The following is a 12728-nucleotide window of genomic DNA, read 5'->3' as shown; positions in this document are numbered from 1 at the left end:
AAAACAAACTCAATTCACCATTAACACAATAAAAAGGTTAAAAAAAAATACATAAGAGAACTCATGATTTAAGGAAAACTCAAAATTTAAAAGGTCTATTCAGTTTGTAATTTTTGGCGTATTTTGATGGTGGCTTTTAGAAAAGTCGCTATAGATTTTGCTACGTGTGGCGAATCCAGACACTGCAGAAAAAAGAATGCAGAATAACACTGTCTATGACCACTAGATCGAAGGAGTGGGAGAATCCAAGATTTACGTGGTGTTTTGTAAAATTTGCAGAAAAAGATAATGTGAATCGTTGTTTGTGTGTAGTAAGCAAGAAGCTTCAATTATTCCATATTTGATAAATGCCTCACTTGTCCAATGGCCACTCTGTGATATGTTCTAAATGCACGGTAGTCACAACTCTTTAAAAACAAATAAATCACACCCAATAAAGTGACTCTGCCAGCTTGCACCAACTTAAATTAAACGAGTAAATTTATTGGAAAAGCACTGGTCCTACATGTACCGCAGTTTATAGAAAATAATAAACTGCTTCACCTTTGTCAAATGGTGTTCAGGCTGGTAAATGAATTAACACACTGATCCTCTTGGATGGACTCTGCCTGGATGGCAAATTCATTAGTGTCTGCATAGCTTGATTTTCAAGTGACATTTAACACCGCTGATGGCGAAATCATATAAGCTTGCCTGCATGAAGTGAGCATCATCGGGGATGGTTGAGGCTGGATTAATAATTTCCGCATGAGTCAGGCTCCGGATATAGCTTTTTGCCTCTCTTCTCCTTGGGCCCTCACTTGTAGAGTTTCTCATGGATTTTTTTCTGAACACTCTTTTTCAATCATTATACTTGTAATGCTTTCTGACCTCTGATTCATGAAGTCTGCAATTTTACATGTACCTGCACAACACCCTAAACCTGTCTAAATCCTGGACAGCCTAATAGCTTGTCTATCTACTTTTTGATCAATTTCCTTAAACTGAACATAAAACAAAAAGTTTTTTGCAGCTAGAAAATGAACAGGGGTGTGTAGAAAAGTGACCCTTTTTGCACTGTTAACCCCCAACGTTTTTCCAGATACATGATGCCAACTTGACACAGTGTGCCCTGGGTCCCTGCCAATCAAGCTCCCAGGGCCCGTGTTATTTCTCAAAACTGCACCTTTCTGTCCACAATTGGCATACGTCTGGGCCACGTGACCAGAAAGGACCTCTGAGGGCTGCAGTAAGTATTATTCCACCCTCAGAGACCCCTTACCTTAAAACCCACACACTGCTATTGCAGGCTGCTTATTTTGGTGCGGACTAAACTGAAGGGTCCACGTGGCACACTCTCCCTGTGCTCCATGCCCACCACCACTCCCTGTGGCATGGGTAAGTCACCCCTCTAGCAGGTCTTACAGCCCTAAAGCCAGGTTGCACCAAAGCAACGGTGATAGCATAGCTGCCTGAGCAATATGCAGTATGTATGGACGTAGTAACAAAAGAAGAAAGTAAGGTATTAATGTGCCGTTCCAAAATTTGGGAAAACACATAAAGGAGAGAAATAGGATGGACATTTTAATAGAGGAAGGACAAGAGCATGCTTCCACTCCTGGGGTACCAAGCCTGTACTTAGAGAAGTGTTAAGCAAATTAAGGATCACAGAAAAACCCTGTCGTCCAAAAGACTGAGTTTAGAAGGGGGGCGAGGGTCATGAGGGGAGCCAGACTTCATAGAGCTCAATGACAACTGCAAGGAAGGCAAATCCAGAAGAGGCCAAGAGCTGATCTGTGCAGCGTGCTTCAATGCAGAGGTCCGGGGAATAATTCAGGGGAACCTGCTGAGAGACCAGCAGGAGATGTTATATTCCCTTGTTGAATGATGTCCACAGCTAGTTGGTCATGAATGGACTTGACTTTGTTGTGAAAGAACAGTGCTAATTCATCACATTGAGGTTGGGAGAGCGAAGGAGGAGGCAGAAAAGCACCTTAAACAGGGTTTTCTGGCATTGCTGGGAATTAGAAATCGTATCTATGACGAAGTCAGCACAAGCTAATCTGCATTGGGCATGACAATCGGAGAGTCGGTAAACCAAGGGACAGGGCAATAGGTCCTAAAATGTGGTTTTATGACAAGCGATAGAACAGAGTCAGTGTCCGCAGAGAGTCAAAGGTGCACAGTAAGTTGAGCTTGATCAGGAGAAGAATCGAAAACAGGGATATTGTCCCGAAGTACTTTGTTTAAAGAAGGCATGTTAAGTTTGGACCAATTGGAACTTTAGGCTGTGAAGTTGGCCTAGTGGAAGAGGTACCATGAAGCTTAATGGTAAAGGGAACTGCAAAATGATCAGTCCAGCTAAGCTGGACTGCAAGTGCAACAGAAATAATAGAGAGATTAGAAAAAATAGGGTCAAGAAGATGACCAGCAATGTGAGTGGGACGTGAATTTAACAATAAAAGATTGAGAATATTCATATCCTCAATGAATGTAGAGGCTGATTTATCTTCGAGGTTGTCAAGATGAAGATTAAGGTCACCAAGCACTGAGAAGTTAGCAGAACGGAGAATATGAGGAGCCAGTAGATCACAAAAGACTGAGCACCAGTTATTTACCATCCAACTTGTTACATCCCTCTCAGTCTGGATTCAAACGTGGCCATTGAAATGAGTCTGCTCCCCTCGGGGTCACAGAGCACCTGAGTACAACTTGACTCTGGCAGTACCTCTGCGCTCATCCTGTTGGATTTGAACGCTGCTTTCGATGCAGTGTCTCATTCCATTCTGATAGACCGCCTCTGGTATTGTGGGCTTCGCTCTGAGGTAGTCGAGCTCTTGCCTTAATGACCATACTTTTCAGGTCTTTTCAAATGAAGAGAGATCGCACACGTTAGAGTTAACCTCTGGAGTTCCTCAGGGATCTAACCTGCGCCCCTTACTTTTTATTATATACGTTCGCCCTTTGGCCGACATTGCGGAAAAGTCGTGTCTGACTATCTTCTCCTATGCCAACGATACTCAGATCGTCTTCTCCCTTTCCGCTGCTCAGCACCAGGATCCCTCCTTGTTGCAGCTTGGCCTGAGCAATGTCTCATCATGGCTGATCAGTAATGGCCTGAAGCTTAACAGTTCTAAAACTTCGGTGCTTATTTTGGGCAATAACCCAGAGCTTTGGGGAATTAAACACTGGCCTGACAATTTGGGCCATGTGCCTGCCTCTGTCCCCAAAGTCAAAAACTTAGGTATTATTATTGATAAAAAGCTCTCCCTTATACCTCAGGTCTCCAGGGTAGCTTCATTCTGCTTTGCTGCTCTCAGATGGATAAAAAAAAGTCCTCTGGTTAATCCCACTGGCAGCTCAGAGAACGGTTCTGCAGGCTCTGGTGATATCCAGGTTGGATTACAGCAATGTCTTGTATTTGGGTGCCAATAAAGCCTCTTTGCATTGGCTACAGGTCATTCAGAACGCTGCTGCTCGCCTTCTTTTCAACCTGCCAAGATATGCTTCTGCGTCCCCTTTGCTCCACCCACTTTATTAGCTTAAAATCAATAAGTGTATTGAATTAAAGGCCATCTGCTACATGTTTCGTGCCAAATGGGGCCTTGCCCCTTCTTATATTCAAAATCTTGTCAAACCTTATGTTCCGGCTCGACAACTGCGATCGTCCAGACTTTCACTGTTTTTAGGTCCCAGGTTTCGGCTTGTCCGTATTAGGGGTCGCTCCTTTTCATGTCTTTGCCCCAGGGTCTGGAATGCTCTTCCAACCGACCTTAGGGACTGTCATTCCCTGCTAGCCTTTCGTAAGAGCTTAAAGACGCTGCTGTTTAGTGACTGGGTGTAATTTCTTTTTTTCTCTTCTTTTACTTCTTCTGATCTCTGCTCTTTTCGTCTTTGTCTAGCTGTGTCTGCCTCCACATGTCTAGCGCTGGGAAACCCTGTTGGGTAGCTGGTCGCTTTATAAGTGTAATAAATAAATACATAAATAAATATGCCCCTACACTGTCTGTGTCGTTTACAAACATTGTAAATGCAGTAAAGCCATTTGGAGTACATGGGCTGGGAGTTTGTCAGCACAAACTTCACAACTCCATGATAGCTTTACTGAAGACTGAGAAGGTTGGTACCAAACTTCTCAGAACATTAACCCACACTGATGCCAGTGTTGGATTTAATGAAAAATGCACTCAGAGGGCATCTTAGAGATGCCCCCTGAAAAACGACCAACCCTGGTGAGGTTCCTGATTAGCTACTCATCATCTGCTACCACCAGACTGGGCAGAGAGCGCCTTCAGCTCTCTGGGTCCTAAAACAAAGCACATCCTTGACAGAGGTGTCAAGCCTCCTCCCCCAGGATGGGCATGGTCTTCATGACCTAAGGGGGTTACTCCCTGTAACCACTCCTATAGTCAACTGACAATGAATATAGAGAAAATAAAGGTAAAGGTATACAGCACCCAATTGGCCTGTTCTGTTTTTTCAACATTTCTATGATAGAGACCCTAGTCAGGCCTCATGAGTCCAAATCGAGGAAGGAGGGACGCCTGTAGTCAGACCTTCGTCAAGGTTACTCCCTCACTGGGGAAAACCCGTTAGCTCGGGTATTCATTATCAGTTGACTATAGGAGTGGTAACCGGGATTAACCCCCGTAGGTCCTGAAGAAAAGCCTTGGGGTAGAGCTTGAAACTAGTTGACCAGGGAAACGGTGGGTCATATACCCTAGGAGTTTCTCAACAACCACATATTTTAACCATATTGACTAGGGGAGTGAATAAACTAACCTTTTTCCCACTGTATTATTACAAGATGTGTTTTGGATAAAGGTAGTTGTAAATGTGTTTAGAAGTCATTTTGAATGGTATCTGTTTGTCACCCTCGATTCCTAGTGAACTTTTAATCTTCCTCTATGTTATGTTATGTTATGTTATATTGATTTATTATGCGCACAGATACCCCAGCCAAGGGGCGTCCCGGCGCAGAGACAAGGTAGAACATAACACAACAGGAAACTAAAAACATGAAAGCAGCTAAAACAGGAAAGTTTTTAAAGCCCTCCGGAAAGTCAAGAGGTCCTCCATCAGACGAATTTCAACAGGAAGGGAGTTCCATGCTGACGCGGCCTTTACACTAAACGAGCGGCCACCCATGCGACTAAGCCTAAATCTGGGGACCACCGCAAGGGCCAAACCCTGGGAACTGAGGGTGCGGGTGGGAACATAAAAGGAAAGACAGCTGGATAGGATTTCCGGGCCAATACCTCTCAGAATCTTAAAAGCGAGACACAAGACCTTAAAAAGGATGCGCTTCCTGACAGGGAGCCAATGTAGGGTACGAAGGACAGTTGCCACTGAGCTGAATCTGGGCAGGCCGACAATCGCCCTCGCCGCAGCATTCTGAACCCGCTGCAGACGGGTTAGCTCGGCCTGGTTAGCCCCAGCCAGAAGAGAGCTGGCATAATCCAGGCGGGAGATGATAGTTGCCTGGATCACCAGCTGCCTGGTCGGGGCGTCAAAGAACTTGAGAACAGGTCTCAAGCCCCTTAGGAGACCGAAACAACAGGCCGCAGTTTTTTTAGTATGCCCTACAAAGGAGAGGCCCGCATCCAGCCAGACCCCCAGGTTTTTCATCTCAGATACCGGGGTCGGAGTGGGTCCCAGCTCAGAGGGCCACCATTGGTCACCCCACAGCTCCACTCCCTTACCGACAACCATCACCTCCGTTTTTGTGGCATTTAGCTGAAGGCAGTTGCCTGTCAACCAGCTAGCCACCGCCTTCAGTCCAGACTGAAACCTGGGGGCCTCAGTCTCCGCATCCCCGCTGAGAGTAACCGCCAGCTGTGTGTCGTCGGCATATGAGACCAAAGTTAGGCCCCACTGCCTAGCGACATCAGCCAGCGGTCTCACGTAAAGATTGAACAACGTGGGACTCAGCGAGGACCCTTGCGGAACCCCCATGGCCAGCGGTTGGAAATTGGACTTGAAGGGAGGGATGGCAACACAGAAGGAGCGGTTATCTAGAAAGGAGTGGAACCATTGCAACACCTGACCGCCAATGCCGGTCTCCTCAAGCCGATGCAGGAGGATGCTGTGGTCTACCGTGTCAAAGGCGGCGCTAAGGTCTAACAATATAAGCGCCGCCGTTTGACCAGCATCCAACCTTGCACGGAGATGTTCCACCATCACAAGTAACGCGGTTTCCGTGCTGTGGCCGGCACGGAATCCGTTTTGTGTGGGGTCGAGGGCATTGGTCCGTACAAGATGTTCAGACAGGGCCAAGTTGACATGGGCCTCAGTGATCTTGGCTGGCCAAGGTAGCAACGAAATGGGGCGATAGCTTTCAGGCTTGGCCGGGTCCAGGGAGGGCTTTTTGATAATTGGGGACACCACAGCTTGCTTCCACTTAGCTGGAACTACTCCCGTTTCCAAGGAAAGGTTGACGAGGGAACATACAGCTGCACGTCCCATAAAAGCCTGATCTCGAAAGAGAGCAGGCCTTACTGGATCGGATGGAGATCCAGATTTGACTTGCAACGCAAGTTTATCAAACCCGTCCAAGGTAAGGGGGGGGAAGACAAGCAGAGTAGACTGATGGTGGGTCCCATTGATACTTTCCCGACCGGACCCTATGCTAGGGAATGTCCGATAAATAGCTTGGACTTTCCCCAGAAAATAGGAAGCAAGGGATTCACAGTGGGAAAGAGAGCTTACGGTCGTAGAGGTAGTCCGCTTTGACATAAGATCTTTTACGGCCTTAAAGATGGCTTTCGACGGATAAGTACTGTTCCGGAATTCCGCAGCATAAAAAGCCGCTCGAGCTCGACAGATAGCCCGATGGTAGAGCTTGACGGACCTGGCGTATGCAGCTTTTAGATCAGCTCCATAGGTTTTCCTCCAGGCCCTCTCAGCCCGTCTACAGGCACCCTTTAGGGCCCGAAGGGCACTATCGTACCAGGGGCTCGACTCTCTGGAGTTGATTTTAGTAGATACAATAGGTATCAGAGAGTCCAAGGCCCTAGTAATCCAGGAACAGAAGAGGTCATACCCCTTTTCTACCTCCGTCAACGGGCCCAGCGGCTCCTCTAATAGAAGACGATGGAAGTCTTCTAACCTAAGCTTCTTCCAGGCCCTCTTCTGAACCCGTCTAGCCGAGGAGATGGAAGGGGTGGCTAAGACCGGGCATAGGATGGACACCAAAAAGTGGTCAGTCCATTCCACCGGCGAGATAGAGGTGATTGTAATCCCCGGCAGATTGGTAAACAGGGGATCCAGAATATGCCCCCCCGAATGGGTAGGCTGGGAGACCATCTGGGGAAGTTGAAAGGCCTCTAGGTCAGAGGAGATGGAGCGCACTGTCAGGCCTGAGAGGGTGTCGAAATGCAGGTTCAAATCACCCATGATGGAAAAGTTGGCACAGTCTGCGACCAAAGGGCCAACAATGTCGGGAAAAGCATTTCTAAAAGCCACATCGCTGCCGGGCGGGCGATAAACGACCATCCCGGACAGCGTAAACTCAGGGCTGACAGAGACCTTGAACAAGGCACTTTCACACCCAGAGATGTTTAGGGCACTCCAGACACAGGAATAGGAGGACCTTACCACTAAAGCTATACCCCCACCTCTAGACAACCTGTTCAAGGTGTACATAGAATAACCGGGTGGGCAGGATAGATTTGTAATAGCGGTATCCGCATCCTGTAGCCATGTTTCAGTCATGGCAAAGATGTCTGGAGCTTGTAGAAAGATCATAGCTAATGTGGATACTATTTTTGGATAGACACTTCTATTCCTGAATTTATGTGTTCAGTCATACAACATTGTTTATCATTATTATTTTTCACCTTCAGTAATGACACCACGCAGCGTTCCTTTACAATTAAAGCATTGACTTCTGCATGCACAGAGATAGCCAACATTTATTAGTTTGAATCCACAAGATGGCCGCCATGTAGACGATAACTGAACCCCTGGGTTGCAGTCCCTCTTCTAGCCCACTACCTGTGCCAGAAACCGGCTGGTAGCAGTCCCACCTCTAATAGAGCATTTTTCTCGGCTTTATAAACCATTGGTTTTCCAACACAGCTGACACAGACTTTTCGCGACGTGACCTAGAGACATCCTGCCACCCGTTTTGAATCACAAGTGAGTAGCTATGCAAGCCTCTTTTTCAGAGGTTGAATGACTTCGTGATTTTTCTTTCTGCGCTATTTCGAATCATCATTGTTAGAAGACATGGCTTTACTAAGCCAGCTTCTTGCTTTTAACAACATTTAGCAATGGTTGTAGCCCGTAGTACGTGGTTGATAAAACGGAACTTGTTTCACGTGCCTTCGTGTTTTCAATCCCTCTTTTTTTTGTAAAAACGCTATGCAATGCGAAGACATTATGCGGACTAATAGCGGTCCCGATACCAGTTATTGTTTTTCACAAATCATGGTACACTCACTGATGTTACAGCGTCTGTGAGATAACCACCACAAGTGATTCTTCGTGTTTTCTAACCCCCTTCCTCGTTTAAAGTACGTCTTCTAATGCAATAATATAGATGCGCATCTAAAAAAGCCGCTATTCATTATTAAGCTTTTTGAACATCCACTGATGCTACCCCATCTGTTAGGCAACCTCACGAGTCATTTAGAATTCTAAATCGCCTGTCATTATTATTTTTGCAGACTTCATGCGCTGGGTTGCTTCTCGCTGGTAGAACTCACATCACTGCTGAGACCACATACGCTTTGTATGAGGTAGGTCTCGAGTTGACTTTAATTTCCCCCCCCCCTTTCTTTTTGTGATTAACTTGAGTTTGGACACTTATTGCAGTCCCCCTTTTTTACAGAATCGTTTCTAAACATACAGTTCCATATGAGAATAATACAACTGGAATTTTCAGGTGACAAACAATACCACCAAAAAATCTCTTTGCTTTGTTAGAAAATGTATAAATGTGATATTCCTCAATCAAATAGATATGAGACATAAACAGCAATGTTTGTGATAGAAATTCGAAGAAATGTTTTACACATTGATATGTGCTCTAGTCATTATCTTAAGCCTTTATGAAATAAGCCTTTTTAATTCACAAAAAAATATGTCCAGATCAGGTTTGATAAACTAATGGCTGTAGTGGAACTTTCTAGCAAGTGTCTCACTCCATAAAGCAATCATGGAGTATAGAACTATGGGGTTCTCATTGAAACTGAATATATGGAATAATAGGGCACATTTTGCCCATATGTGTTGACCAGTTACAAATTGATGTAAGATTAATAATGCACATAAGTGGAAATATTTTTTAATTGTGTTTTTTAAGTTGTTATCCTAGTAGTACCAGGAAGGGGTACTATATATGGACTAAATGTGATTTATATTGTTTATTTTAGATACACGTGAGAATCGAAATTTAGGTATTACTCTGCCTTTTTTTTAAAAATTGTCGCAGTAAGTGTAATAATGTAACATTTATTGTTTTAACTTAGGGTTTTTTTTTACCTGCAATGAACTTTATGGTCCTGATGATGGTCTTGATGACGGCAGCAATATAAGACCGAAACGTCGACAGCTACATCATCTCCTTCTCTGCTGCTTGTGCACAGGCACACAACCATCACTAATTAATTTTGTTTGGTTGTTGTTACTAACTGATTGGAGTTGATGTTTAAGTTGTGAATTGATGTGGTGAAGTTATATATACACCCCTTTTCACTTCTTCGTTGCTTTTTATGTATGTCTCCCCATACTCTGAATTGCAATTTACTTTATTGAATCTATATAAAAAATTTTGAAGAACAGATTTCATACTTTCTCCGTGTTTCCTTTTCCTTCCATAGATTAATTTCTATTTTTGTCAATATGTGATACTTGGTACACTGGAGTTAGATACTATTGATACGACTCCCAACTGAGCTTGAATACTACAAAAACAAATCCCTTGTAGCATTTCTCTGACCTGAAAGAATCATTGCCCAAGCCTACAAGGGTTTATTGGGTTTCCCCTGGTATAATCACTTTTTCCCACTAGTCAGATATTTTTAAACCTCTTTTTATGCAAAACAAAACCCACTCCAATACCATCATAAACAGCATAGGTGTACAGGAACATCAGACTATTAGTGCTCCGGCGTATCCATTGGTCGTAGCACGCCCCTTTCCATAGCAGTCTAGGGATGAACCCTATGATGAAGCATGCCACCAAGGGGTAACCCTTGAGGGTTAGGGTTATTTAAAAGGAAAACCTTTTTCCTTCCCATGACAAGGTTGTTTTTTTCCTTTCTTTTCTTCTCTCCCAGGAGGGGCTCTTTATGGTCACTCTAAAACAGCAACACTCAAATAGGGTGGGTGTCCTCAGTTTAGGGACTATACAAACCAGGCAAGGAAGGTGCTAGAAATGGACAACATCTGTTGCTTACATTGTCTTAGAAAATACTTGTAGTGTGCAGTTTTCAAAGCACATATTTGATAAAGTATGCTGATGAAGCAATGATGTATGTTATTAATTGTTCTTTCTCTTCTTATTACCATTCAGTCTTCCTAATATTAGGGCACCTATCCTGAGAAAGACATGGATTGTATAAAAGATGAGTCAATGCTCACATAATCAGCCTTGAAAAATTTAGAGGTAGGGCATATTCACATGAGATGAAGAAAAGAAGAAAAATGATGATACAACGCTAACAGAAGAGAAAAGCTTACTTTTCCTCCACCGCAACACTGGCCAGCAGTCCTATGGCATTTCTAGCTTGCGAGTCAGATGATTTCACAAATCCCAGTAGGCACTGAAATAACCTGTTTGAAAAATAAGGTTTCTATTTTAGGTTACAGGTGTTCAACAACATATAGGTCACCATCCATCTCACATTTACCAAGAAACTTCATAGCAATTTGCAAATTACATAATCAGGTTGGGTTAAATAATTAGTTATGCCTTACCACTCAGGAGTTTTGTAGTACCTCTCTAAAAAACTAAAAGCAAATGACATCAGATTGGCAATAATCAAATGTTGTTCAATAGTATTCTGAATGGGGGCAGAATACCACGTTCATTTCATAAGCAGAGACATTTTAAGGCATGGGCAAAGTGGGATATGGCGCTGGGCCCCAGTCTGTCATGGGGCCCCCTACTAGAGTCTTATCAATTCTTTGCCTGAGCTAGCTGTCTTATTCCGACAGTCCTGCTCTGATATCCTGGATTGCTGCTTAAATATAAATGTCCATTTTTATTCATTTATGTTTTCAGCAACGGGAGACTGTGTGATGTGGGACTTCGTCACAGATATTTTGCAGAGAAATGTTTTTAGCCCCATAGAACATCCGTAATAAGTTATATTTAGAGCTAAGCAATGTTTCATTCTGGAGCAATGGAATGGGACCACAGACACTATTTATAATAACACTACTACGCTGCAGTAACACCACAATATTGAAAACTCAAATGGCACTGTTTTGACTGCTGGTACAAGTATTCTGAACATTGAGGCCCAGATTTACTAACACTTTGCACTGGGTTTTCTTTACTTTTGTAATGCAAACCCAGCGCAAAGTTGAGTGGTGGCAGTTACTTTCAACACAAACCAGGATTTGCAATGGAAAGAGGATGCAAAGTAACTCAAAAGTACTTTGTGGCAGGGCGACGTACCATGGCTGGTACGTAGGCGTTCCATGCAGCCATCAACAGGTTTTGATGCAAATCCCTGCCTACTAACAATTTTACACAGCGATTTGCACCAAAACCTTACACCTCCTCAAGGTAGGAGTAACAGAGGACAAATGCTTTATTTATCCATACCTTTCAACCTGCATATGTGCTGCATTGTTCAGCACGCACACAAATCAGGACAAGTAATAGAGCATTGTTTTTGTATTGGGGCGGTTGCCTTCCAGTACAAAACCTATGCTGGATAGAATCCACACAACCTTTCTCTAATGTGCATGGGACACATTCTTGCTCTATAGTGCAAGGGTGTGTGTGTTGGTGCACAACAATGGGGGAGAGAAGAACAGTACTACATCTTACTAGATATGATGTGGTTTTTCACCATCCTTTTGACACGCAACTCTGGTTGCTGTTCTGCGTTGTGCCACACTTCAGTAAATTTCCTCATAGATGTAAACACATTTGAAACATAGAGTGGTGTTTGGAGTATATTTATATTTGTTTTTATGAACCACACCTCACACAATTCATATTTCAGCACATTTATATATTTATAAAATGGCATATGCATCCCTCCATCATAAGTGCTTTTTGAACAAAGTTGCAGTTAGACGGTAGACTGTGTAAGATCTGTGTAATTTGGAGAAACGGGAGAGGAGTTGGCCTAACGGCTAGGGCGGTTGCCCTCGAATCTGGGGAGCTGGGTTTGAGTCTCTGCAATGATACTGAACATCCTGGGATTCTGGACAAATCACTTAATCTCCCCGTGCCTAACAAAACAAAAAAAAAATTGAATGTGTCCTCATGTAATGCAACTGGTGCTAGGTAAAGCGCTCTGATACCCGATTCGGGTCAAGTTTACGCTATATAACACTCTATAAAGAAGAAAAAAAAGCTGATGCTATCAGATGTCTAACTTGCAAGACAGATAGAACTGATGCCTGAGCTCTAGTCTGGAAGATCTGTGTAACATGCGTAATCGGTTTGCTCTCTGTGATCTGATTCTGCACAATTGTTGGAAACAGAGGGATTGATTAGAGGCTTGAGTTTAGAAGATCTTTGCAACCTCAGGAGTTGCTTCATAGGTCTCTAAGGCATATGT

At 43.8% G+C, this 12728-nt stretch overlaps 1 protein-coding gene across 3 annotated transcripts in view; it reads right to left on the bottom strand.

The window, feature by feature from the left end:
• The window catches only part of TTC12 (tetratricopeptide repeat domain 12), a 377867-nt gene that overhangs the window by 118312 nt on the left and 246827 nt on the right, over positions 1 to 12728 (bottom strand). For all 3 annotated transcript variants that reach the window (XM_086957373.1, XM_086957375.1, XM_086957374.1), the window contains one exon: positions 10666 to 10758. In XM_086957373.1, the coding sequence (XP_086813499.1) occupies positions 10666 to 10758 (93 nt within the window). The remainder of the gene's footprint in view (positions 1 to 10665; positions 10759 to 12728) is intronic.

This window comes from Lissotriton vulgaris, chromosome 2_1, assembly GCF_964263255.1.
Source record: "Lissotriton vulgaris chromosome 2_1, aLisVul1.2, whole genome shotgun sequence".
Taxonomy (NCBI): Eukaryota; Metazoa; Chordata; class Amphibia; order Caudata; family Salamandridae; genus Lissotriton; species Lissotriton vulgaris.
Note: the sequence above shows the minus strand (reverse complement) of the source record. Positions and strands in the feature narration are given on the sequence as shown.